At 45.5% G+C, this 27,970-nt stretch overlaps 1 protein-coding gene across 2 annotated transcripts in view; it reads right to left on the minus strand.

Annotated features, from left to right (window-relative positions):
- The window catches only part of ptprn2 (protein tyrosine phosphatase receptor type N2), a 761,696-nt gene that overhangs the window by 8,952 nt on the left and 724,774 nt on the right, over window positions 1–27,970 (minus strand). For both annotated transcript variants that reach the window (XM_033044535.1, XM_033044525.1), the window contains 5 exons: window positions 26,928–27,005; window positions 21,867–21,986; window positions 15,698–15,864; window positions 13,833–13,886; window positions 13,473–13,537 (listed from right to left, as the gene is read on the minus strand). In XM_033044535.1, the coding sequence (XP_032900426.1) occupies window positions 13,473–13,537; window positions 13,833–13,886; window positions 15,698–15,864; window positions 21,867–21,986; window positions 26,928–27,005 (484 nt within the window). The remainder of the gene's footprint in view (window positions 1–13,472; window positions 13,538–13,832; window positions 13,887–15,697; window positions 15,865–21,866; window positions 21,987–26,927; window positions 27,006–27,970) is intronic.

The following is a 27,970-nucleotide window of genomic DNA, read 5'->3' on the forward strand; positions in this document are numbered from 1 at the left end:
CTGTTGAGCAAGAATTTAATTGTCCTATCTGGGACACATGACAATAAACTCTCATGAATCTTGAATCTTGAATCTCTTGAATCTTGAATCATGTTTGGGATCATTGTCTTGCTGTAGAATGAGCCGCCGGCTAATGATTTTTGAGGCATTTATTTGAACTTGAGCAGATAGGATGTGTCTATACACTTCAGAATTAATTATGCTACTACCATCAGCAGTTGTATCATTAATGAAGATAAGTGAGCCAGTACCTTCAGCAGCCATACATGCCCAGCTGTCTTCAGCTGTGGAGATATTCCTTGGCCTGTCAGTCCCTTTGCGATTAATAAGCTCAGCAGTGCTCTCGTTCTTCTTAATGATGTTCCAAACAGTTGATTTTGGCAAGCCTAAGGTTTGGCTCATGTTTCTAAGTTTTATTCTTGTTTCTCAGTCTCATAATGGCTTCTTTGACTTTTATTAGCACAACTTTGGTCCTCATGTTGATAAACAGCAATAAACGTTTCTAAAGGTGGTGGAAAGACTGGAGGAAAGACTAGGTGCTGAGCACTCTCTTATATCTCCATTAAGGAGACATTTAAACACACCTGAGCAATTACAAACGCCTGTGAAGCCAGGTGTCCCAAACATTATGGTGCCCTGAAATGGGGGGACTATGTATAAACACAGCTGTAATTTCTACATGGTGAAACCACAATGTATAAAAATGGCCTTTAATAAAATCTGACAATGTGCACTTTAAACACATGTGATTTTTTCTATTACAAATCTCAAATTGTGGAGTACAGAGGGAAATGCCTGTTCTGTTGTGCTGAAGCAAAGCAAGAATTTCATTGTCCTATCAGGGACACATGACAATAAACTCACTTGAACTTGAAATAAATAAATGATGGGTCTTTGTCCCAAACATTATGGAGGACACTGTATCTGGCACACTGAAAGACACAAAGTGCTGGAGTGACTGCAGGTCAGGGAGCATCTCTAGAGAGCACGACCGGGTGACGGTTTGCCGGCACCTCTCCGATACGCTGTGTGGTTGAACATACAACAATACAGCACAGGAACGGGCTGTTCGGCCCCTAATCATCGTACCGAACATGACGCCAAGTCACCTGCCTGTACGTGATCCATATACCTCTATTGTCTGCATTTCAATCTATCTATCTGAAAGTGTAAGAAGGAACTGCAGACAGTGGCGGACTGGCCAGGGTGTCAGCTTGCCCGATGGCAAGTGGGCCCCTGATGAAGTAGGCCCCCTTTGTCTCCTGGCAACCAATATTTTTAGACCCAGTCCGCCACTGACTGCAGATGCTGGTTTAAACCGGATAGCCACCCTCTTTAATGCCATTCTCGTATCTACCTCCATCACCACCCCTGGCAATGCGTTTCAGGCCTCCACCACTCTGTGTGTGTAAAAACCTGTCCCACACATCTCCATTAAACTTTCCCCCCTTCATCTTATAGCCATGCCTTCTAGTGTTGGACACCTCCACCCTGTCTCGAATGTTGAGAACTCTCCAGGACATAGCTTTGAGGTGACAGTGACAAAGTTTAACACATATGTGCAGTGCAAATGTTTTCAATATAGAGGGAGGCAAGTGCCTGGAACACATTGCTGGGGGTTGTGGTGGAGGCAGATATGATAGTGACATTTAAAGGACATTTGGATAGACATATGGATATGCAGGGAATGGAGGGATATGGATTATGTGCAGGCAGACAAGTTGGTCTTGGCATGTTCAGCAATGGACATTGTGGGCCGAAGTTCCTGAGCCATATTGTTTTGTGCTCTAACTCCGGGATCTCACCTGCATGGACACACTGATCTGTTCTGTATTCATGCCTTCTATATTCTGTTGTGCTGAAGCAAAGCAAGAATTTCATTGTCCTATCTGGGACACATGACAATAAACTCTCTTGAAGCTTGAATCTTCTCCACTAAAAGCATCCGTCAAGAAGCCTTCGAGACTTTAGAGATACAGCACAGAAACAGTCCCTTTGGCCCACCATATCTGCGTTGACCAGCAATCCCTGTACACTAGCACTATCCTACACACAAGGGACAATTTACAATGTTACCGAAGCCAATTAACCTACAAACCTGCATGTCTTTGAAGTGAGGGAGGAAACCAGACTCACAGAGACAATGTACTCGGTTACAGGGAGATCGTACAGACGCCGTACTGACAGCACCCGCTGTCAGGATGGAACCCAGGTCTATGGCGCTGTAAGGCAGCAACTCTATCACTGTGACAATGGAACTATACAGGTAGAAGCTGGATATTGGATGTGAAGAATTTGCAACATACAGTTGTATAAAGAGATGGACACTCGTGGCAGGGAGTGGCCAAGGTTGTATTATGCAGTCTTGCAGTTCTTTTTTTGTAGACAAAAAGATGCCAGCACTTTATCAGTTAAAAATTAAGCTAGATTTAGCAATAATATTTCAACTGACCCAGCATTGGGGACATTTTAACTAATAATGTTATAACTGAAATAAATCTAAATCTATAAATGTTCCAACCCATTAATTTCCGCTATCCATTAGCTGAGCATGATAATTAAACATACATGTCACCTTTGAGGTGTCAGTATGACATACCGATAGATATCACCACCTCCAAAAAATGCACTGGAACTTTAGAACTTAGAATAGTACATCTCAAGAACAGGCCGATTGACCCACAATCTCCGTGCCGAACATGTTGTCAAGACCATTGTTTATCTATCTGTACATGATCCATATCTTTCCATTCTCTGTCTATTAATACGCCAATCCAAAAACCTACTAACTGCCCTTATCACATCTACCTCAGCCACCAACTCTGGCAGAGCGTTCCCGGAACGCACCTTGACAATAATCTCACCTTGAACCCCTCCTTTCACCACATCTCCTTTAAACTTTGTCCCCCTCACCTTTAAGCCGTGCCCTCTAGTATTTGATTTTTCCATCCTGAGTAATAGGTTCTGACTGTCTACCCCATCTATGCCTCTGATAATTTTCTATACTTCTCCTCGCAACCTCTGGTGTTCCAGAGGAAAAAAAATCAAGTCTGTCTAACCTCTCCCTGTAGGTAATACCCCCTCATCCAGGCAACATTCTGGTAAACATCCTCGGCATTCTTTCCTCAAGCCTCCACATCCCTGTAATGGGCCGACCAGAACTGAACACAATATTCCAAGTGTGGCCTAACCAAAGTCCTATAGAGCCAGTGGCGGACTGGCCAGGGTGTCAGCTTGCCCGATGGCAAGTGGGCCCCTGATGAAGTGATAGCAAGTGATGGCAAGTGGGCCCCTGTTAAATGATAGCATTGTAGTTGTGGGTGGGCCCCCTTTGTCTCCTGGCAACCAATATTTTTAGACCCAGTCTGCCGAAAGCCTTGTATAGAGTCTATAGTTAATGTGACTTTCTGTAGCAGCTTGCCATCAAGGGATCGGGGTATGGTAGCACAGTAGTTGAGTATCTAAGCCAGAGACCTGTGGAAATGGAGTCAATCAATAGATTCTAAGCTGAGATAGATTTTTAGAATTTGGGGGAATCAAAGGTTATTGAGGATGATTCATGATCTCATCTGAAGAAGGGTCTCAATCCAAAATGTCGCCTGTCCATTCCCACCACAGATATTACCTGATCCGCTGAGTTCCTCCAGCACTTTGTGTTTTGCTAAAGATCCTAGCATCTGCAGTTCCTTGCGTCTCTAGTTGTTAAGTTAGTGCGTTGGTACCCAGAGGCTTGGATCATTGATCTCACCATGATAGTTTGAATTGCAGCATGGTAACTGGACAGTATCAATTAAAGTCATTAAATATAATCTGGAATAGGCCTGCATCAATTGCTGTGAACATGATATTGTGTAGAACAACGAGACCTGGGTGTTGCAACGAGACCTGGGTGTCATGGTACACCAGTCATTAAAAGTAGGCATGCAGGTGCAGCAGGCAGTGAAGAAAGCGAATGGTATGTTAGCATTCATAGCAAAAGGATTTGAGTATAGGAGCAGGGAGGTTCTACTGCAGTTGTACAGGGTCTTGGTGCGACCATACCTGGAGTATTGCGTACAGTTTTGGTCTCCAAATCTGAGGAAGGACATTATTGCCATAGAGGGAGTGCAGAGAAGGTTCACCAGACTGATTCCTGGGATGTCAGGACTTTCATATGAAGAAAGACTGGATAGACTCGGCTTGTACTCGTAAGAATTTAGGAGATTGAGGGGGGCTCTTATAGAAACTTACAAAATTCTTAAGGGGTTGGACAAGCTAGATGCAGGAAGATTGTTCCCGATGTTGGGGAAGTCCAGGACAAGGGGTCACAGCTTAAGGATAGACGGGAAATCCTTTATGACCGAGATGAGAAAAACATTTTTCACACAGAGAGTGGTGAATCTCTGGAACTCCCTGCCACAGAAGGTAGTTGTGGCCCTTGTGGCTAAAGGGATCAGGGGGTATGGAGAGAAGGCAGGTACGGGATACTGAGTTGGATGTTCAGCCATGATCATATTGAATGGCGGTGCAGGCTCGAGGGGCCGAATGGCCTACTCCTGCACCTATTTTCTATGTATCTATGTAACAGAAAGTGCTGGAGTAACTCAACAGGTCAGGCTATATTTGTGTAGGACATGGAAAGGCGACGTTTCAGGTGGGGACTCTTCTTAGGTCTGAAGAAGGATCCCAACCTGAAATGTCGCCTATCTATGTCCTCTATAGATGCTGTCTGACCAGCTGAGTTACTCCATCACTTTCTGTCCGACAAAAGATTCCTGCATCTGCAGTTCCTTGCATCTCCTGCAAACATGATATTACTGGGTTGCTATGGAAATCTAACTGGCCCTTGAGGGGTTCAACCACTCTTACACGTAACTCATGACCCGATGATACACTTCACTCTCAGCTGCCCGTACAACTCTCCAACTTCAGGGCCGTGAATTGCCAGTGATCTCCACAATTCCTGAAAAAGTGAATAAGACGTTCATCTGGAAGGGAACCGATGACAAACTCCAGGCAGATCCTGATATTAGAGATACAATACGGCTCACCGAGCTCATGTCGACCAGCGATCACCCATACACTAGTTCTACCCTACACACTTGGGACAACATACAGAAGCCAAATAACCTAAAAATCTGCACGTCAGTGGAATATGGGAGGAAACTGGAGCACCCGGAGAAATCCCATGTGAAGTATAAACATGCAGCCATGCACCAGGTTCGAACCCAGGTCTCTGACGCTGTAAGGCAGCAACTGTACCCCTGCGTCTCTGTGCTGCCCTTATTATCTGAATCAGTAACACTGCTTCTCGGTGTCTGTGTCTGTCATTGAAGAGACTGAACTTGCAACACACTAGTTGGGGTTGGGCAGCATCGAACCTGCAGCTCCTCCGGTATTCCTTCAGATGAGCAGGCTCAAACATTGGCCCTGAACTCCAGTAACAGTTGCGGACCACAGAGTAGACTTCACTCTGCTCCGTATCGGGAACTGGGGTCTGGCCCACCGCGCCCTCGAGGTGGTCTGTGGGATGCTACCCCAGGGCACAAAGGTGGACAGGTGAGGAGAGGGATGCCAGTTCCCAGGGCGACCCACATGCCCAAGGGAAGGCGATGGCTGGAGGCCCGCAGCAGCCTGTGGCTCACCTGGAACGGGCGGCGCTCATAATACCTAGAGCATGGACTGGACTTTGGAAATGGCGCCAAAACATGGCGTCTCATGCACGCGGGATCAATAGACTACAATTTGCAAATCGGGAATGTGTTTAGGTAATACTCAACTGCACTCTTTGTAAGAAAATAATTTCACTGTGTGTTTGTACTTCCCACACGTGACAAAAAAAGCATCTTTGCACCAATGTGACACAACAGCAACCCATCCAAATATTAAGCCGTGCAGCACCTCTATTTTCTGCACCAGTTATTATTATATTCTTCCCTGGAGAGACTTGTCAATTTAAGGCATATGAGTTGGAGCAACTCATACGGCCATTCGATGAGATTGTGGCTGATCCTCAATAGCCTTTGATTCCACTAAATTCTAAATCAATCTATTTCAATGGTCCAAGTGCTGAATGACATTTTTTAAAGCTAGAAAGGGTGCAGAGAAGATTTTCAAGGATGTTGCCAGGACTCGATGTCCTGAGCTCTAGGGAGAGGTTGTGCAGGCCAGGACTCTATTCCTTGGTGTGCAGGTGATCTTAGAGAGGAGTACAAGATCATGAGGGGAATAGATAGGGTAAATGCTTTTACCCAGAGTAGGGGAATCAAGAACCAGAGGACATGGGTTTAAGGTGAGGGGGAAAAGATTTAACAGGAAACTTTGTTACACAAATGGTGGTGGATGTATGGAACGAGCTGCTGGAAGAGATAGTTGAGGCAGGTACTATAACAGTATTTAGAAATCACTGGACAGCTATGCGAACAGTAAAGTTTTCAAGGGATATGGGCCAAACACAGACTAGCTTAGATGTGGCTTCTTGGTCTGCATGGGCATGTTAGGCCAAAGGGCTTGTTTCTATGCTGCATGACTCTATGACTGCATGCCTGGAAGAATTCAATGGGCCAAGCAGCATCTAAGGTCGAAAAAGGTGTATGTCAACATTGTGGGTGGAGATCATGTCTCTGCAGATTATGCTTGACCCGTTGAATTATTTTGTTCCCGAATTTGTTCCAGATTCCAACATCTACAATCTCTTTTGTCGCCATCAATGTAGCTGTGGCTCAGTTGAAACCACTCTCTGCCTCAACTCTGAAAATGATGGGTTCATGCCCCTCTGCAGGAACAAACATCATCATCTCACCAAATGATCCAGTGCAGCTTCGTTGTGTTTACAGATACAGCCCACCGAGTCCATGCCAACCAGCGATCACCCCAAACACTGACTGGTTCTATCCTACAAACTAGGCACAATTTACAGGAGCTCAGTAACCTACGGACCTTCATGTCTTTGGATTGTGGGAGGAAACCGTAGCACCCGGAGAAAACCCACAAGGTCACAGGATCATAGCCAGGATCAAACCTGGGTCTCTGGTGCTGTGAGGCAGCAACTCTACTGCTGCACCACTGTGCAGCCCTAAGGTATGATGTACTGATGGAGGAACCATCTTTTAAATGAGATGTTAAATCTTACCTCTCCTCATAGAGGACATTTCAAGGGGTGTTATACTTACAATGCTGCCCTCATCATCCAATGCCTAACAAACCTCCCGAAAAACAAATAGTCTGCCCATTATTATATCCTATTTGTAGGAGTTAGCCTCATTTTACGTGAAAAATTGGACCATGCATTTTTCGTACAACATTGCACTTCAAAAACTATTTAATTGGGTGTAAAGCATTGGGATGAATGATCTCAGGTCTGGATATATATTCAGGTATTTTATATATTTACCAAGGGTTTCCTGGTCACTAATTGTTAAGGAACCCATTCCTGAAATTCAGTGCTAAAGGCAACCAGTGATGGATCAGCCCATTTCTTCTCTCCACAGACCAGCTGATTTCCTCCAGCACTCTGTGTTTTGCACAATGATGACTTTGTTCCTCAAGCGGCTAACACTGACGGCCAACACCAATGCAATGGTGGAGACGCAAGGGTATGCAGATGCTGGTTTACAAAAAAAAGACACAAAGTGCGGGAGTAACTCAGCCGGTCAGGCAGCATCTCTGTAGAAGACGGACAGGTGACGTTTCAGGTCGGGGCCCTTCTTCAGGGTCTGGACCTGAAGCTTTGCATACGCATGTTCTACAGAGATGCTGCCTGATCTTTTGAATTACTTTAGCACTTTTTTTATTTTCCTCAAAAAAAATAGTATCTCTTAGCAGAAAAGAAATGCTTTCTTTCATTCCTATGGGCCATCACTGGTTAGCAGCTCAGTCCATAGCAGGTGGGCTACTGTTATCTCCTCTCAAGACCTACCCAAAGCCCAGTGGTAGAATCCTTCCCCACAAACGTCTCTTTGCAACTGTCTTAGGCTTCCTTAGATCATTGATGTAATTAAAATTAGTCTGTTATCTAAATTCATTTTAGTTACGTTTAGTTTAGTTTAGAGATACAGTTTTGAAACAGGCCCCTTTTGGGCCCGCCTCAATGATCTGCGTACACCAGCACTATCTTACACAGTAGGGACAATTTATAATTTTACTGAAATCAATTAACCTACAAACTTGTATGTCTTTGGAGTATGAGTGGAATCTGGAGCACCGAGAGAAAAGCCTCACTGTACAAACTCCATACAGACAGCATGCGGAGTCAGGGTCGAATCTGGCTTTCTACTGTGCTCCACTATGCCACACTGCTTGGACTTGCTTGTTCTCTGGTGCAGTAGAATCATAGAATCGCATAGGGTGGAAGCAGGCCATTCAGCCCATGTCATCCACGCTAACCAGTAGGCACCCGTAGCAACCGTACCACCCAGCACTTGGTCCATAGCCCTCCATGGCAAAATGATTCAACTGCTCATGTACACAATTATTAAATGTTGTCAGTAACCCAGCGTCAGTCCCTTTCTCAGGCAGTGTATTGCACAGATAGTGTCGGAGCAATTTATCTTCACCACATCCCCGAGTAGTAATGGCAATCAAAAGTTGGACATTGGAAAGTTAAGAAATTGACATTACAGAGAGTCACAAAGTTCTGTAGTAACTCAGCGGGTTAGGCAGCATCTCTGGACAAAAAAGGATGGGTGACATTTCAGACCAGAGATGCTGCCTGAACCGCTGAGTTACTCCAGCACTTTGGGCCCATCTTTAGTATCTGCAGTTCTTTGTTTCTACAGTGTATTCCAGACACCTACCACTGAGTGAAGAAGGTCCCCTCATATACCCTCTCACTCTCTTCCCCCTTATTTCAACCCTACGTCCTCTAGTTTTATCTAACTCTGATATGGCAATAGGTTTCCTGCAATCTACCCTATCTCTGTCTCTGGTAACTTTATATACCTCAGTCATGTATCCTCTTAACCTCCTCCACTCCAAGAACAGACCCAGGTTTTTCAGTCATTGAGTCTTACAGTGTGGAAACAGGCCCTTCGACCCAACTTGCCCACACCCGCCAACATGTCCCATCTACACGTCCCAGCTACCTGCGTTTGGCCCATATCCCTCCAAACCTGTCCTATCCATATACCTGTCTAAATGTTTCTTCATTGTTGTGATAGCACCTGCCTCAACTACCTGCTCTAGCAGCTCATTCCATACACCTACCACCCTTTGTGTGAAAATGTTACCCCTCAGATTCCTATAAAATCTGTCCCACCTTGACACAGCTATATTTGCTATTTACAAGCTACTCAAAGTTAAAATTGGCGAGAGAGTCAGAAAAGAAACAATATTCCCAAAATCAGCTTAATTCTAAATTGTACAAATGATCTATTTTTATAATTCCATATATATATATATACACAGATGCTCACCTATATACAATGCTTCGACTTACGATATTTCGACTTTACGATGGCGCAAACGCTGACCAACGGCAGCGAGCCGCAGCTCACTTCCGGTCACGTGATCAAATTGTATTAAATGCGTTTTCGACTTACGATCGATTTACGATGGGTTTATCGGAACGTAACTCCATCGTAGATCGAGGAGCAGCTGTATATAAAATAATTTGCATAAAACACTGCTGCCATTGTGAGTCCAATATTGGTTACCACATCTTAGGAAGAATCTTAGGGCTGCAAATGTTTTGCCTGCAACAGGCCCAGATATGATGGCTTTCAGCTCTAGGGTGAGGCTGGAGAAGCTGAGGTTATGCGCCTCAGAGCAAAATAGGTTTGAGAGGAGATGCGATGCAGATATGACAAGATCATTAATGGTTTTGGTAGATGAATTAATGCAATTACAGTGGATGATTCAAAGACCGGGAGGCACAGATTTAAAATCCTGGGCAGGTGCTATAAAAAGAACGTGAAGGAAAGCAATCACTCAAAGAGAACAGTTATGATCTGGAAGTCATTGCGTGAAGGGACGGTGGAGGCAGAATCAATCTGGCCTTTCAAACGTGAATTACATGGGCATTTGAGATAAAGTAATTAGCAGGGCTACGGGTAAAAGCAGCGTGTTGAAATCAATGGGAATGTTTAACTCGGAGACAAAACGGACTCAAGGAAAGGCAACACAGTGGTGCAGATGGTCGAGCCGCTCCTTCACAGCTCCAGTGATCTAATTTTGACCTTGACTTCAGACGCGGTCTGTGTAGAGTTTGCACGCTCTCCCTGTGATAGTGTGGGCATCCTCCAGAGGCTCTGGTTTCCTCCAACATCCCAAATTGACCGCTTTCAATTTTCTAGTGTGCAGGCAAGTGGTGGAATTGGGTGGGTGTAGGACGAGTTGATGGGAATGTGGGGAGAATAAAACATGGAATTAATGTTGGATTAGTGTAAATGGGTGGTTGATGGCTGGCATGGACTCAGTGGGCTGAAGGGCCAGCATCGATGGTGCAGCATCTCTCCACCACTATGACTGAACGGCCTTCTTCTCAAAGACCCTGAGACTTCTCTGCGTATATAAGTACATATTCCTATCAGTGGGTTCAGGCTCTGTACAAGGCCTCCATCCAACAGCTTCAGTTTTAGTTTAGGTTAGAGATCCAGCAATGGAATGAAAACAGGCCCTTTGGCCCACCGAGTCCACGCCGACCATCGATAACCCGATCACACAGGTTTAATTTAGTTTAGTTTAGTGTCAGGTGTACAAAGGTTTTTTGTTGTGTGCTATCAAGCCAGCGGAAAGACTATACATGATTACAATCAAGGCACCCACAGTGTACAGATATAGGATGAAGTGAATATCGTTTAGTGCAAGATAAAGTCCAGAAATTCCCGATTTAAGATAGTCTGAGGGTCTCCAATGGGGTAGATGGTAGGTCAGGACCACTCTCTAGTTGGTGATAGGATGGTTCACTTGCCTGATGACAGCTGGGAAGAAACTGTATCTGGAGGTGTGCATTTTACACTTCTGTAACTCTTGCCAAATGGGAGAGGGGAGACGAGGGAGTGTCCGTGGTAAGACTCATCCTTTATTATGCTGCTGGTTCTATGTAACAACACTCTGTCATCCACTCCCTACACACTGGGGAGCTGTTTTTACAGAGGTCAATTATACTACAAGCCCGTACATCATTGGGATGTGGGAGGAAACTGGAACACCTGGAGGAACCCCAAGCGTTCACAAGCAGAACATGCAAACTCCACATGGGCAGCATCTGAGGTCAGGATTGAACCCATGTCTCCTGTGCTGTGAGGCAGCAGCTCTACCAGTAGCACCTTAGTCCTCTGTACACACACTCTGCTAATATTTAACATCAATTGACATTGCGGTGTTCTGTGCAAAGTGTTCACCTTATCTTGATCTCTCTCCTACTTTGCCAATGTGGTGGCACATAGAGTCATACATGTGGAAACAGGCCCTTCAGCCCAACTTGCCCACACCAACCAACATTCGCCTTCTACACTAGTCCCACCTGCTTGCATTTGGCCCATATCGCTCTAAACCAATCCTATCCACGCTCTAAACCAATCCTATTTTAAACATTGTGATAATACCTGCCTCAACTACCTCCTCTGGCAGCCCGTTCCATATACCTACCACCCTTTGTGTAAAAAAAAAACTGCCCCTCTGGTTCCTATTACATTTCCCTCCCCCTTACCTTAAACTTATGTCCTCTGGTTCACGATTCCCCTACTCTGAGCAAAAGATTCTGTCGTTTACCCGACCTATTCCTTTCATGATCTTGTACACCTCTATAAGATCACCCCTCACCCGCCTGCACCCCGAGGAATAAAACCATAGCCTGCCCAACCTCTCCCCTCTATAGCTCCTTGCAACATCATCGTAAAGCTTCTCTGCACCCTTTCCAGCTGAACACCATCTTTGCTACAACAGGGCGAGCAAAACATAAGTTGCTATCTCAGTCTTGAGACCGGGTTCCATTGCAGACCTTCTCCCCCTCACTTTCGCTAAGAGGCACCACAAGGTGACTGGATTTATACCCCTTCACCAGAGAGCAGCTTCACAAACACTCATGGCCATCAATGCGCTCCCTCTTAGCTCCACTATTGACTCTGCCATCGAGAAGCAAGAGACATTCTCCTGCTCCCACACTCGCTCATCGTGCTTTTGTTCGAAAAGACCGGCGAGAGAGATTTACCGGTCGACAACCCCACTTTAGCCTTTGATCGCAACACTGGGATCTCTTCTGCTGGGCCTCACATTTTTTTTCTTTAGCACAGACAAAGAGAGCCGTGGCCATAGAAGGCAAGGCGAGATTCCTTTCAGAACAAAGCCTTTGCTTGGCTCACAGTATGACAGCCTGGGAAAGACCCAGCTCACCGGGGGGTTCAATGCTCACTCTGCCCTTTGACCCCTCCATTCGAACCGGAGACAAGCCTATAGGTCAGAGCGTTTCAAACCACACGGACTACAGGCCAAAGTAGCGGAGGTCAGTGATAGAATAGGGGGGCGGGGGGGTTTAGCGTGGGTCCATTTGGATAAATCTTCCTGCTGCCCAGTTTCACATGACTTCCTCTGCATTGTGTAAACATTAAGCCCACGGTTTGAAAGGCAGCTTGACATTGTATGGTCAAAAGAGGTGAATAATAGACCTTCAATGTATCGTTTAAAAAATAAAGTCGGCCTACGAAGTCATTTCAAGCTCAAGAATCTCAAGATGTGACCACATTTTCCAAACTAGTACAAAAGCAGGTATATTCCTTTCCTACTCTTCCAAAGAGAATTCCATCCACCTCTTGTTTAGTTTAGTGTGGGAAGGAACTGCAGGTGCTGGTTTAATCCGAAGATAGACACAAAGTGCTGGAGTAACGCAAAGGGATAGGCAGCATCTCCGGAGCATGGAAACAGGCTTGTTGGTCCACCAATTCCACATCAATTGTATTGCTGAATGACAAATTCATTTCACTGTACCTTAGTTGGTGCATGCAACAAATACATTTTTATTGTATTGTATCATATTGTGTCGACCATTGATCACTAGTTCTATGTTATCCCAGTTGAGAGAAATTTTACAGGTCAATTAACCTGCAAACCTGCGTGTCTTTGGAATGTGGGAGGAAACCGGAGCACCCTGAGTAAACACACGCAGTCACAGGGAGAACGTACAAACTCCATACAGATAGCACCTTGAGTCAGTATGCAACCCGAGTTTATGGTGCTGTAAGGCTGCGTCACTGTGCCGTCCCATCTCTCGAATGTATCTGTCTGTGGTCTCCCAAACAAAACAGCTGCCATCACTCACACACACACACACACGTACACACATGTACACACACAAAGTACACACAAACACACGTTCACACACACCCACACACACACACGTATACACATACGCGCGAGCACACACACACCTATACACACATACACATACGCGCACACACACACACACATTCACACACACCCACACACATGTACACGTACCCACACACACGTACATTAATAAACGTGCCTGAAAGCGACAAAAGAAGCCATCGACTCACCTTTGCCCATCCTATTCAGAACCATATCAATCAGAATGTAGGTCCCAGTTCTTCCAGCCCCATCACTGCCGATGGTAAGAAAAGGGGAAAGGCGAGGGGGAGGGGAATGGGGGAGGTCGGATAGAAACAAAAATTGCTGTCAGCGCCATGTCAGTCAGTTGAAGAATTCAGCTGCCATCATCCCTCTCAATGATATTTCTTTGCAGGGTGTGGGGGCGGGGAGACACAGCCATCAGTCCCTCAATCAACAGTATAACAGTTGTTCCGCGGTACACAGGGTCAGTTGAAGTTGATGTGGCTCCCTCCCGCCCCCACCCCTGTCCCGGCCAAAATAAACATCACAGAGGAGATGTCACTTGCCTGCAGTGAACGATTATCGGACAGGAGCGTCCCCTGTAGCACTTGTTCACTTTTCTGCAACGACACAGAGGAGATTAAATTCAAACAGGCAGCGTTATAATCTGGACCATTAACACCTGACTGCCAGCGTTCACCGCTGCCAAACCCACTCCATTTACAAGCCGTTGACATCTTGGCTCTCGGAGCGCTGCACGAGTCCCGTGTGTGTGTGTGTGCTTTGCACGCGTACCTGCCTTCTCTGTGCAGAGCAGCACCTCGCCCGCAACCGACGCAGAGCGACACAAAATAAAACGTACAGCAATTAGCGATGCAAACCAGACTTCAGCTCAAGGGAGAGAACGCCATGCAAACCGCTGGCGAGCAAAGGTCAAAGGTCGTTAGAGGCCAAGGAGCGGATTTGTTTTCCCCCCGCATTGTTCCCTGTTGCAGAGACACAGTTTCCAATGATCACTTTTGTGACTATGCAACTGGGCTCATATTACTAGCTGCAACATCACAAAAATGACACTGGCAACTGTAAATGAGCCGGTAACATAAGAGATTGTCCGTTTTTAAAGAGTGAACACTGTTAGTAAACTCCGTGGCACACAGCAAGAAAACACATCGGCTGACGGCATCATCGAACTGAATTTCAAATTTAAAAGTCCTTCGCACGTTCTGGTTAATCTTTTTTTGTTCTGTGTTAGACCCACAGTCGCCTTTAAAGTGTAAATTTGCTCCCTCTAGAGGCACGGAATAAATAAATTTGACGTATCAGCCATCTATTTGCAGTCGGAAGAAGCTGCCCCTGCTGTGAACGACAGACTTCTTCACCGCGACACCACTTGTGCTTTGGCGGTCAATGTCTCCCCCAATGCCCAGATCCGCCAAAACCGACTCCACATCAATCGTTTTGGTGCTTGACGCACAAAGTCTACCGGCAGGGACGGCCGATGAGTTGCCGAGGTGGTGGCTTTAGCACACACCATGTGTGTGTGTGTACTTGTGAATGCACGTGTGTATACGTGTATATGTTTGTGTGCGTGTGTGTGTGTGTACATGTGTGAGGTCGTGTGTACGCGAGTGTGTGGCTGTGTGTATATGTGTGGGAATGGGTGTGAATGCCTGTGTGTTTTACATGTGTATGTGCATGTGTACGTGTGTGTGTACATGTGTTTGTGTGATGTGCGTGTGTACGTGCATGTGTATGTGCATGTGTGTGCATGCATGCGCACATGTATGGGTGTGTACGTGTGTGTATATGTGTGTATATATGTGCGCAGGTGTGTGTGTATGTGTGTGTGTGTCCACGTGTGTGTGTATGTGTACGTGTGTGTGTGCGTGTGTGTGCACATGTGTGTGTATGTGTGTGTGTACGTTTGTGTACGTACATGTACGCACATGTGTGTGCATGTGTGTGTGCATACGTATGTGTGTATGTGCGTGTGTGTGTGCGTGTGCGTGTGTGTGTACGTGTTTGTATATGTACATGGGCGCGCGTGTGTGTGTACATGTGCATGTGCATACGTATGTGTGTGTATGTGCGTGTGCGTGTGTACATGTTTGTGTGTGTATGTGTGTGTATGTGTGCGTGTATGTGTATGCGTGTGTGTACGTGTGTGTGTGTACGTGTGTGTGTGTGTGCATGTGTGTGCGTGTACGTGTGTGTGTGTACGTGTGTGTGTGTGTGCATGTGTGTGTGCGTATGTGTGTGTGTGTGTACGTGTGTGTGTGTGTGTACGTGTATGTGTACGTGTGTGTGTGTACGTGTGTGTACGTGTGTGTGTGTGCGTGTACGTGTGTGTGCGTGTACGTGTGTGCGTGGCAGTGGGACGGGGTACGCAGGGGGGTATGTACAAGGAGTGGGGCCCATCTGGCTGCTGTACCTGCGGAAGTCCAGGAGGGTGCGGGTGGACGAGGGCACAGCCAGGTCAAACCAGCTTAGGAAGTGGAACTGCGTCACCGTGCGGGTCTCGTTGGTCTGGAGGTTCTTGAGGTAAAAGCTGCGCACCAGGAAGTCTTCGCACCAGATGTGCTCCGAGACCAGGTTGACCTGAAGTTGACAAAACCTTTCATAACCAAAGGGGTTGCCACCAAGATGTCCGCAGTACAGCAACAGTTCAGGTTAGTTTAGTTCAGTTTTGTCACGTGTACTGAGATAAATGAAAAGCTATCCGGTTGAAGAAAAGACTATACATGAATACAATCAAGCTGTCCACAGAGGAGTGGGTAATTCAGCCTCATGGTGCACACTAACGTGGTACGGTGGCCCAGTGGTAGAGCTACTCCCTTACAGCGCCAGCGACCTGTGTTCAATCCTGACTACAGGTGCTGTCTGGACGGAGTTTGTACGTTCTCCCCATGACCACGTGGGTTTTCTCAAGGAGCTCCGGATTCCTCCTACACTCCAAAGACGTACAGGTGTGTAGGTTAATTGGCTCAGGATAATTGTAAATTGACCCTAGTGTGTGTAGGATAGTGCTAGTGTACGGGGTGATTGCTGGTCAGCGCGCCCATGCTGGGACTCAGGGCCTATTTCCACGCTGTATTTCTAAACTAAATAATACTAAACTAGCTTCCTCCTAACATGACATCTCATCACATCAACATATCCCTCTGTGTTTTCTGTATCTATCTGTTTTCCCCTCATGCAGGTCTATTATATTTGCCTCAACTAGTTTTTATTTAAACAGATACAGCATGGAAACAGACCCTTCGGCCCACACAAGTCAATGCTGACCAGCGATCACCCGTACACTAGTTTTATCCTACACACTAGGGACAGTTCACAGAAGCCAATTAACCTGCAAAGTGGCGCATCCATGGCATGTGGAAGAAACCGGAAATCCCACGTGGTCGCAGGGAGAACGTGCAAACTCCATACAGAGAGCAGCCGAGGTCGGGATCAAACTTGGGTCTCTGGCACTGTAAGGCAGCAACTCTACCGCTGCACCACCATGCTGCCCCAACTACTGGCATCATTCTAACATTCACAGAGTAAAGCCATTTTTTCTGAATTTGTTGCTGTATACTAGAAACATGTTCTGTATTTCCATGTGTAGGAAGGAAGTGCAGATGCTGGTTTAAACCGAAGATAGACACTAAATGCTGGAGTACCTCAGCGGGACAGGCAACGTTTTGGGTCGACCCGTCATTCATTCTTTCTGTCCATCTGCACCGCTGTGCTGCCTTTCCTTGAGTCAGTTTTGTCTCCGAGTTAAACATTCCCATTGATTTCATCACGCTGCTTTTACCCATAGCCCTGCTAATTATTTTATCTCAAATGCCCATGTAATTCACGTTTGAAAGGCCAGATTGATTCTGCCTCCACCATCCCTTCACGCAATGACTTCCAGATCATAACTGTTCTCTTTGAGTGATTGCTTTCCTTCACGTTCTTTTTATAGCACCTGCCCAGGATTTTAAATCTGTGCCTCCCGGTCTTTGAATCATCCACTGTAATTGCTTTAATTCATCTACCAAAACCGTTAATGATCTTGTCATAGAATCATGGAAAAATAGGTGCAGGTGCAGGCCATTCAGCCCTACGAGCCAGCACTGCCATTCAATATGATCATGACTCATCATCCAAAATCAGTACCCCGTTCCTGCTTTTTCCCCATATCACTTGATTTTGTTAGTCCTAAGAGCTAAATCTAGCTCTCTCTTGAAAACATCCAGTGAATTGGCCTCCACTGTCTTCTGTAGCAGAGAGTTTAAATATATAATATATACTATTCCAATGCCATTGCTTTCATGAAAATATAAAGACTGACTGATATCAAGACTAGGATCTGCAGTTCTTTCCTGCACTGATTGTACTTTCACTGTGCTAACAGTAGAGTCATACAGCACAGAAATAGATCCTTCGTCCCAGCATGCCCAGGTCGACTATTAAGTACCCGTCTATACTAATCCCATTTACCTGAACTTGGTCCATAACTTGTATGGCTTTGAAATCCAAATATGTGTCCAGATACGTACCTCTTAAATGTTGATAGTTATCGGGATACATATCAGGAAGTCCTCCACTTCCACAGGAAGTGCATTTCAGATTCCAATCCCATCTCATAGAGTGATAGAAAGTCATAGAGTCAGACACTGTGGAAACAGGCCATTCGGTCCAACATGTCCACACAGACCAACATGTCCCATCTACATTAGTCCCACCTGCCTGTGTTTGGCCCATATCCCTCTAAACCTATCCTATCCATGTACCTGCCTAAATGTTTCCTAAATGTTGCGATAGTACCTGGTTTATCTACCTCCTCCGGCAGCTCGTTCCATACACCTACCATCCTGTTTGTGAAAACGGTACCCCTCAGATTCCTATTACATTTTTCCCCCCTCTGAGTGAAAACAAATCTTCCTTAGTTTCCCATTAAAGCCCTTACCCATTACTTTAAACCTATGACCTGAGGCTTCAAACACCTCTGCTATGTAACCTAACCACTGTCCCTCACTATAATCCCTCCTAATTGTGTACACCTCGATCAGAAGCCCCAAAGGCAAACTCAGCACATCCTGTTTAATCTTCTTTGCACTCTCTCAAGTACATTGGTGTCCTGCCTATAGTGTGGAGAACTCCAGTCATCCAGTTATTATCAAAGTTGCCCATCAGTTTTCATACCCATGGTTGGAGATGAGACTGGAGGAGTCAGAGGTTTGAAAAGACGGGTTTGCATTGGAGTAAGGAAGCCAAAGATTTTCTTTGCTATCATGGGGGATCTTGGAAAAGTAGGCATTTCAGACAGAATAGGACTAAATGGGCAGCATCTATGGAAAGTGGAGAATAAAAGGACATGCCTTTGGAAAGGAGATGAGGAACGACTTTAGTCAAAGGGAGGTGAATCTGTGGAAATCTTTGCCACAGATGGCTGTGGAGGCCAAGTCATTACAGCGGAGATTGACAGATTCTTGATTAGCAAGGCTATCAAAGGTTATGGGGAGAAGGCAGGAGAATGGGGATAAGAGAGAAATATAGATCAGCCATGATTGGATAGCAAAGTAGACTCAATGAGCCGAACAGTCTAATTCTGTTCCTAAACATGAAGCTGTTAATGTTTTAGCTCTGGGAATCTTTGTTGTCAGGTTCTGGACCTATAATGCCCGAAGAAGGGTCTCGACCCGAAACTTCACTTTTTGTGCCTATCTTTGGTTTAAACCAGCATGTGCAGTTCCTTCCAACACTGTACACTAAAATGTTCACTTTGTCCACAGATACTGCCGAACTGGCGTGTGTTTACAATATTTTCTATTTTTATTTCAGATTTCCCGAATCTGCAGTTTTTTAAATTCTCATTTCTTGGGCTATGTGGTCCGGTCAGGTTAGGTGAGGAATCAGACTATAATGCATGTAATGACTTGATGTCCATTGCACCCATTATATTCTGGTTCCTTGTCTTCGGAGAGTACAAATTGGGGTTAAACTGAGAGTGGGGTATTGCATGTGGAGGCAAGGGTGTGGCTTAGCAGATCAGTCGCTTGAAAATCTCATGTTAATTGTGGGGCCAAGGGTACAGAGGTGAGATTTTCTTTATCATTTATTTTCGGGATCCAGACATCTCTGATGCGAGAGGGTGGCAGTAGAATCGCTGCCTTACAGCGCCAGAGACCCAAGTTCGATCCTGACTACCGGTGCTGTCCATACATGGGTTATACTTTCACTCTGTGACCGCGTGGGCTTTCCCCGGGTGCTCCGGTTTCCTCTCACATTCCAAAGACGTGCAGTTTTGTAGATTAATTAGCTTCTGCAAAATTATAAGTTGTCCCTTGTGTGCAGGATAGGGCTGGGTGATCACTGCGAGGTGCGGACTCGGTGGGCCGAAGGGCTTGTTTCCGCGCTGTATCTCTGAAGTCTAAAGTCTACAGATAGAAAAAAAAATGTATGTCGATTCCGAACTGATATGACGAAACTGGTCTATTGAAGTAGAGAGGGTGAGAGATTTTTAGATAGGCACATGGATATGCTGGGATTAGAGGGATAGATATCACATGCTGACAGAAAAAAATAGTTTAACTTGGCATCACCCATCTTATCTCTCATCAAAATGTCTTTGCAGTTTTCCACGCTCAGCCCTCTGCACTGATGTCTCTCATCCCAGTAACAAAAACCTCCTTCTAAATTCACCTGATAGACAATAGGCAATATACTGTCACTCCTCTGAGTTCATGCCCTGCTCTCCATAAAATCTCTGCAACTCATAATCCTAGCCATCTACAGGACACGAGTTAAGAGTTTAACGGATCATTGTCAACTTTCCTCGCATCTTCCAGAGCAAAGTAGCTGACTTAACGGTCATCCAATCTATCCATAACCATTGAATCCCACCAGTGCACTGTGGCTAGATTGTGTGCCACCTACAAAATGCACTAGTTTAGTTTTAGTTTAGAGATACAGAGTGGAAACAGGCCCGTTGGGTCACTGGGTCCATGCAGACCAACAATCACCTATACACTAGTTCTATCCTACACACTAGGGACAATTTACAGAGGCCAATTAGAAAACTGCGGGTCTTTGGAACGTGTGAGCACCTGGAAAAAACCCACCCGTTCACAGGGAGAACGTACAACCTCTGTACAGACAGCACCCGTAGTCAGGATCGAACCCGTGCCTCTGGTTCTGTAAGGCAACTGCTCCACCGCTGCGTCGCTGTGCCGCCCAAGAAGTGAGACAGTTGCGTTTAGACAACAACCATCTCAAGATGGCCTTCAGAGGGTGGCGCGCAGGATATGTGTGGAAGCTGCAGGTTTATTCAAGTCTTGCAACGTGCTACCACGCTTTCCAACCTGACTCCCAAGATCTTGAGTGAGGAGAGTAGCAGCACTGGAGATAGAGCAGGAACAACCCAGTGGATGCAATCCGCTGTGAGCAGAAACGGCAGCACCACACGATGCAACAGAATGCAACAGATTAACATCACTTCCATTCAACTTGCATCCAGGCTTGTATGCTGCAGCCCCCTTCATTCTAACTCATGCACAATGATGGGATTTATGCAGAGATGGCCTGGAGCCAGATTTCTTAGGGAATGTGAGCCATTTACATTTTACCATCTCCTTTCTCCCATAACTTCACTTAACTTTCTAATTTCACATTATTGGTCTCTCTGTCAAACTTTATGGCAAAACCTTGCTTCATCAAGTAGTTTTTATTAACCATTTCAGAGGTTTAACGGTGAATTAAAGATCGTTCAGTTTTTTGTTTCAGTTTAGTTAAATATTCCATTCATCCTAGAGGCATTTAACCAATTCCTAGATCTTCTAAAAAAGACACAAAGAACATGGATAGTTGGCATTTTGGGTCAAGACCCTTTTTCAGACTGGAGCCGTTCCTAAATCCTCTAGTTTATCCTCCATTTAGTTTTTGTTTCCTTTAGTGCAATTACATTTTGATTATAACACTGTGACTCCATGACTTATTATAAGGTGCTGGTTTAATTCCTTGATCAGGATGGTTACAAGGGTGGTTATGGATAGGACACTAGGTGGTGACTGAGATCATGGCTGTGCGTTTAAGATTCTGCTAACATGATAGGGCTGATTCAACAATGTAAAATGTGACCATGAAGCAACAATGTGACGATTAAAACAAGAGTCAGTCTGAAAAGTCTGTGAGTCTGAAGAAGGGTCTTGACCCGAAACGTCACCTATTCCTTTTCTCCAGAGATGCTGCCTGACCCACTGAGTTACTCCAGCTTTTTGTGTCAAATCGCCACGATGGTTCTCTGAGAAATTTGGTGCTAAACCAGCGAGTTAACATAATATATAGATAGATACCCTCATCGTGAATAAATTAGTGTGAAGGAAAAGGCAGAAAAGTTGCAGATTAAGTTAGGCCAGTAAACAGTTCATTTTTCTGAAACCGGAGAAGGGTCCCAACCTGAAACGTCACCTATCCATTCCCTCAACAGATGCCGCCAAACATGCTGAGTTATTCCAGAACATTGCGTACAGTTCATTTTTAATATTTGTTACTGTGGGTGTTAGAGTCACAGACTAAATAAGTGAAGTTCTGTTCTTCAGTGAGTCACACTGCAAGGACCTGCACCTTACCTCATAGATGTGATAGAGGTTTGAACCTTCGTCTGGCCAATAATGGTGGCATTGCTTGACTCCATTTTCCGTTAAGGGTGTCAGCATGACGATAACCACACAGCCGTTCTCCCAAACCATCTGATGGAAAGTAGAAGATTAGTTTAGTTTAGAGATGCAGTGTAGAAATAAGCCCTATGGCCTACCGAGTCCGCGCCGCCCGACGATCGCCCATACGCTAGGGACAATTTACTGGGGCCAATTGACCCACAAACCTGCACGTCTTCGGAATGTGGGAGGAAAGCGGGGAACCCGGGGAAAGCCCACGCAGTCTACAAGGAGAACGTACAAACTGTGCAGACAGCACCGGTAGTCAGATTCGAAACGTATGTCTGGAGCTGTAAGGCAGCGCTCCAGTGCTGTGCCGCTGTGTTGTGAGAGACTGCGTTCACGGCGTGAGGGGATAATCACACTTTATCACTGGGTCACATTCAGAAATCAAGCACACACCAAGTGAAGGTTGGTTGATGTGTTCTTCAATTCTTTTCAATTGAATTGAAAATTAATTTTCCAATTCTTTTTCATGTTTTCCTTGCATGAATCCGACCATTTTGCTCCAGTTTGCTCCACTTTTCGATCATGGCCTATCTATTTTTTTACCCTCATCCCCGTACTCTTGTCTTCTTCTCGTAACCTTTGACACCCTTACTGATCAAGAATCTATCAATCCTCGGCGGGCTGCGGCATACAGGGAGGAGGTCGCCAAGCCGTAGCCTGCTCATCCCCAGAAGACCAGAGGGACCGGGAGCTGTTGATGATGATGATGACGGAGGCAACTAGCGAGGAGCAAGGCCGGCAGGAGAGAGAACTGGGGTCTGGCCTACACGCCTTCAAGGTCACAAGTTCACAAGTCATTGCAGTAGCACTAGGCCATTCGGCCCATCGAGTCTACTCCGCCATTCAATCATGGCTGATCTCTGCCTCCTATTCCCATTTTCCTACCTTCTTCCCATAACCTTTGACACCCGTTCTAATCAAGAATTTGTCCATCTCTGCCTTAAAAATATCCACTGGCTTGGCCTCTACAGCCCTCTGTGGTAATGAGTTCCATAGATTCACTACCCTCTGACAAAAGAAGTTCCTCCTCATTTCCTTTCTAAAAGAGCACCCTTTAATTCTAAGGCTATGACTGATTCTAGACTCTCCCACCAGAGCAAACATCCTTTACCAGTGGTAACATCCACTCTATCTATGCCTTTCATTATTCTGTAAGTTTCAATGAGGTCCCCCCTCAACTTTCGAAACTCCAGGTCAATGCAGGAGGTGCCCCCAAGGCACAAAGGTGGACGGGCAAGGAGAGAAACATTGCATCCAAGTAAAGTCATAGATTCATAGAGTGATACAGTGTGGAAACAGGCCCTTCTGCCCAACTCGTCCACACCGGCCAACAAGTCCTGCTACATTAGTCCCACCTGCCCGAGTTTGGTCTATATCCCTCCAAACCTGTCTAACTGTTTCTTAAACGTTGGGAAAGTCCTAGCCTCAAAGGGCAGCTTGTCCATACACCCACTACCCTTTGTGTGAATAGGTCACATCTCAGATTTCCATTAAATCTTTTCTCCTTCACTCGAATCACCTACTCTGGGCAAGAGACTCTGTGCATCTACCCGATCTATTTGTCTCATGATTTTATACACCACTATAAAATCGCCCCTCATCCTCCTGCGCTCCAAGGAATAGATTACCAGCCTACTCAACCTCTCCCTATAGCTCAGACCCTCTCGTTCTGGCAACAACCTCGTAAATCTTCTCTGTACCCTTTCCGGCTTGAAGGTGTTGGCTGGAAAGCAGCCTGGAGCTCGCCTGGATCGGGCACCGCTCATGAGAACAAGAGCATGGACTGGACTTTGAAAATGGTGCCAAAATATGGCGCCTCTTGCATGCAAACCCAATAGTCTATTTCCGTACACTTTGCAAACTAGGGATGTACTTGGATATGGGAATACTTTACTGCACTGCATGGAAGCAAATAATTTCAATGTGCGTTTGCACATGTGACAGTGACAGCACCATTGAACTTTTGAAAAATACCCAATGACTTGTCCTCCACCGCCATCTGAAGCAATGAATGCCACAGATTCATCGCCCTCTGGCTATTGCGCTTTGTGCTAAATTTAATTCTTTACTCTAAGAGTAACTGCATTGGAGATCATTAAGTATTACAACATGATTTTTATAAATATAATTTTCTCAGGAACACCATGTTCTGTTTACACTAGCACATAAGACAAAAGGCTCATTCTCAATCCTAATGCAAGAAAAGTAATTTATTTCACTTCCCATAAAATTGATACAAGGATCGCAGAAGCCATAATCAAAATGAAAATAAACACTTTTTTTATGACAGCAATAAAAATACAACAATTGTAATCAATAGAGGAAGCATTGGTTATTTTTTTCTGCAGTCCAAAGGGATGTTAATACAGGCCATTCCAACTTTGTGCAGTATTCTGGAGGGAAAGATTTGGAAGCTTCATTAAAGTGCTTGGTGATTTTGGGAAAATCTTTCGACGAGAGCATTCAGAAATCTTTCAGAGTGAAACTTGACCCAACTAGAATGGAGGGATATGGATCATGTGCAGGCACATGAGATTACTGTGGCTGTAGTCACTGGAGTTTAGAAGGATGAGGGGACACCTCATTGAAACATACCGAATAGTGTAAAGCCGTGATAGAGTGAACGTGGAGAGGATCTTTCCACTAGTGGGAGAGTCTAGGACCAGAGGCCATAGCCTCAGAATAAAAGGACGTATTTTTCAACTCCCTACTGAGAAGGAATTTCTTCAGTTAAAGGGTGGTGAATCCGTGGAATTCTTTGCCACAGATGGCTGTGGAGGCCAAATCAATGGGATATTTCTAAGGTGGAGAATGACCGGTTCTTGATTAGTAAGGGTGTCAGGGGTTATGGGGTGAAGGCAGGAGAATGGGGTTGAGACGGGAAGATAGATCAGCCATGAATGGCGGAGTAGACTTGATGGGCCGAATGGCCGAATTCTGCTCCTGGAACTTACAAATGTATTAGTTTAGCTTGGCATCATGTTTGGTACAGACATTGTGGGCTGGAGGGCCTGTTCCTATGTTGTACTGTTCTGTGTTCCATGTTTTACCCAAGCTATGATAGTTATAAAGTGCTTGAATGTCATCACTCTGTTTCTTTTCAACAAGGACTGCTGAACTGGGTTCAGCTAAATTTTGAGGGAAAGTAATGAATGTTGAGACTCCTGCGTTTCCAGTGACATGTGGAGATTTCTGACACGAGAAAACCAAGGGGAAGGGCTCTGGTTTGGCCACAAGTGCTCTGCATTGAGGTCAATGGAACTGAGGGTCAGGAAGAACATAAGACCATTGGAACGTTAGAGGAGGAGTAGGCCACTCGGCCCCTCTTATAGAATCTTACAACATTCTTAAGGGGTTGGACAAGCTAGATGCAGGAAGATTGTTCCCGATGTTGGGGAAGTCCAGAACAAGGGGTCACAGTTTAAGGATAAGGGGGAAATATTTTAGGACCGAGATGAGAAAAACATTCTTCACACAGAGTGGTGAATCCCTGGAATTCTCTGCCACAGAAGGTAGTTGAGGCCAATTCATTGGCTATACTGTATGTAAGAGGGAGTTAGATGTGGCCCTTGTGGCTCAGGGGGTATGGAGAGAAGGCAGGTACAGGATACTGAGTTGGATGATCAGCCATGATCATATTGAATGGCGGTGCAGGCTCGAAGGGCCGAATGGCTTACTCCTGCACCTATTTTCTATGTTCTATATTTCTATGTTTTCAGCTTGGCCCTTTATTCAACATGATCACAGCTGCGACCTACAGCGGTGGAGCAGCGATGGAGAACATTAATGGCTTCGCTTGGCCAGGCCAAACTCGCAACGCCACCAGGACAACAGACCTTCATGGTCAGGCCAAGAACACTGCACTTACAACAACTGGGACTTGAAAATGGCACCAAACTGACAACTCTGCATACTGCCTCAGTGTACTACTGCTATACACTTGTACTGTATCTGAGATGCTTCTCTAAGATGTATCTAAGTGCTTCTGTACAGTATACCTGCACTGAACTGAACACAAAAATGAATTCCACTGTACCTCAGTACATGTGACAAATAAAGTCCCATAACGCTGATCTGCCCAGGTCTCAACTCTTCTTCTGTACCGGTTCCCCCTAGACCTCAAAGCCCTAAAATAGACACATAGGACGCATTTATTTTATTCTGACCCGAAATGTCAGCTATTCCTTTTCTCCAGAGATGCTGCCTGACCTGCTGAGTTAGTCCAACATTTTGTTTCTATTTTCGGTGTACAACAGTGTCTGTACTGCCTTCCTACGCATTTTGTCCTCAATTCCCTGATCCTTCAAAAATATATCTCCCTCCTCTTTAAAGAACACTAACGATCCATTTCTCCCAATCTTCCAGAGTAAGGAATTCCAGAGATCATAAAAGTCATAAGTGATAGGAGCAGTATTATCCATTCGGCCCATCAAGTTCACTCCACCATTTAATCATGGCTGAGCTATCTCTCCCTCCTAACACCATTCTCCTGCCTTCTCCCCATAACCCCTGACACTCGTACTAATCAAGAATCTAACTATCTCTGCCTTAAAAATATCCATTGACTTGGCCTCCACAGCCTTCCGTGGATTCACCACCCTCTGTGAGAAGAAAACTTCCATGCAGCTCAGTTTTAAATGACGGCCCTTATTCTTGTAACCGCAAGCTGGGGTTGAAAGCAGCACCATTGTCACCTCCTGCTCTGAGCATTTCTAGGAGGTTTCATTAAGCCTTTCTCCATCTTCCACCCTTCTCTCTACCGTTCCCTTGCAAAGGTCAATCCCCATATCCTTCAACCATTAGGTACTTTCTCAAAATTCCACAAAACCATCAGGCCTTTTATTCCTAATTGATCTGTAATTATATCAACGTCAACTGTGCCTTGTTCCTGCAGCTTTTTAACTGAGGTTCTGTTTGCCTAACTCTTACTATAATGCTTTTTGAAATGTAAATGAAGCTCCTTACCTGCCAAAAATCAGCCACCGTGGCAGGAAGTGGTCCTTGAGAAGCGATGTAGGCGGGGTTCCTGGGATCATGGTCCATCTGGACGGAGAGAGATGAGAGATATGTGGATATCACAGAGGTCTGAATGCTCCACACCAGTGTGATTCATCTTCGCCATGTGATAAATTACATTCCATGATTTTCAATGGTGAAGTTCAACAGTTGGCTTCACAGGCAAACTAACAACCCATGCAGGGTTTGCAATTGGAATGAAGCAGAATGGAAGTCAGAGACTATTGATAATAAAAGTGATAGACTTGTACTTCTTCAGCATCTTTTATTAGCACAGTGCATCTCAAGATAAAGTCAAACTTTGGAGATTTGAGCACTTCAGTGACCTTACATAGACAAAAACGCTGGAGGAACTCAGCGGGTGAGGCAGCATGGTATGGAGCGAAGGAATAGGTGACGTTTCGGGTCGAGACCCTGCTTCAGACTGGTGTGGGGGTGGGCGGGAAGAAGAGAAGAAGAGGCGGAGACAGTAGGCTGTGGGAGAGCTGGGAAGGGGAGGGGAATAAGGGAGAAGGAAGGAGGGACTCTCTGAAATTGGAGAAGTCAATGTTCATACCGCTGGGGTGTAAACTACCTAAGTGAAATATGAGGTGCTCCTCCTCCAATTTGCAGTGGGACTCGCTCTGGCCATGGAGGAGGCCCAGAACAGAAAGGGCAGATTCGGAATGGGAGGGGGAGTTGAAGTGCTGAGCCACCGGGAGATCAGGTTGGTTAATGCGAACTGAGCGGAGGTGTTGGGCGAAGCGATCACCAAGCCTGCGGTGGGTCTCACCGATGTAGAGCAGTTGACACCTAGAACAGCAGATGCGGTAGATGAGGTTGGAGGAGGTGCAGGTGAACCTCTGCCTCACCTGGAATTGATATTAGTACCCACAGAACGTGGAGACAAACAGTATTGTAATGCTGACCAGTGCTGGCCAAGGCGTCAAGTAAAGGGCAGCACACCAAGTGTGACTCCTCAAAATACAAATTATATGCTGACTGCAGAATGC

The sequence above is a fragment of the Amblyraja radiata genome, chromosome 2 (genome assembly GCF_010909765.2).
Source record: "Amblyraja radiata isolate CabotCenter1 chromosome 2, sAmbRad1.1.pri, whole genome shotgun sequence".
Classification (NCBI taxonomy): domain Eukaryota; kingdom Metazoa; phylum Chordata; class Chondrichthyes; order Rajiformes; family Rajidae; genus Amblyraja; species Amblyraja radiata.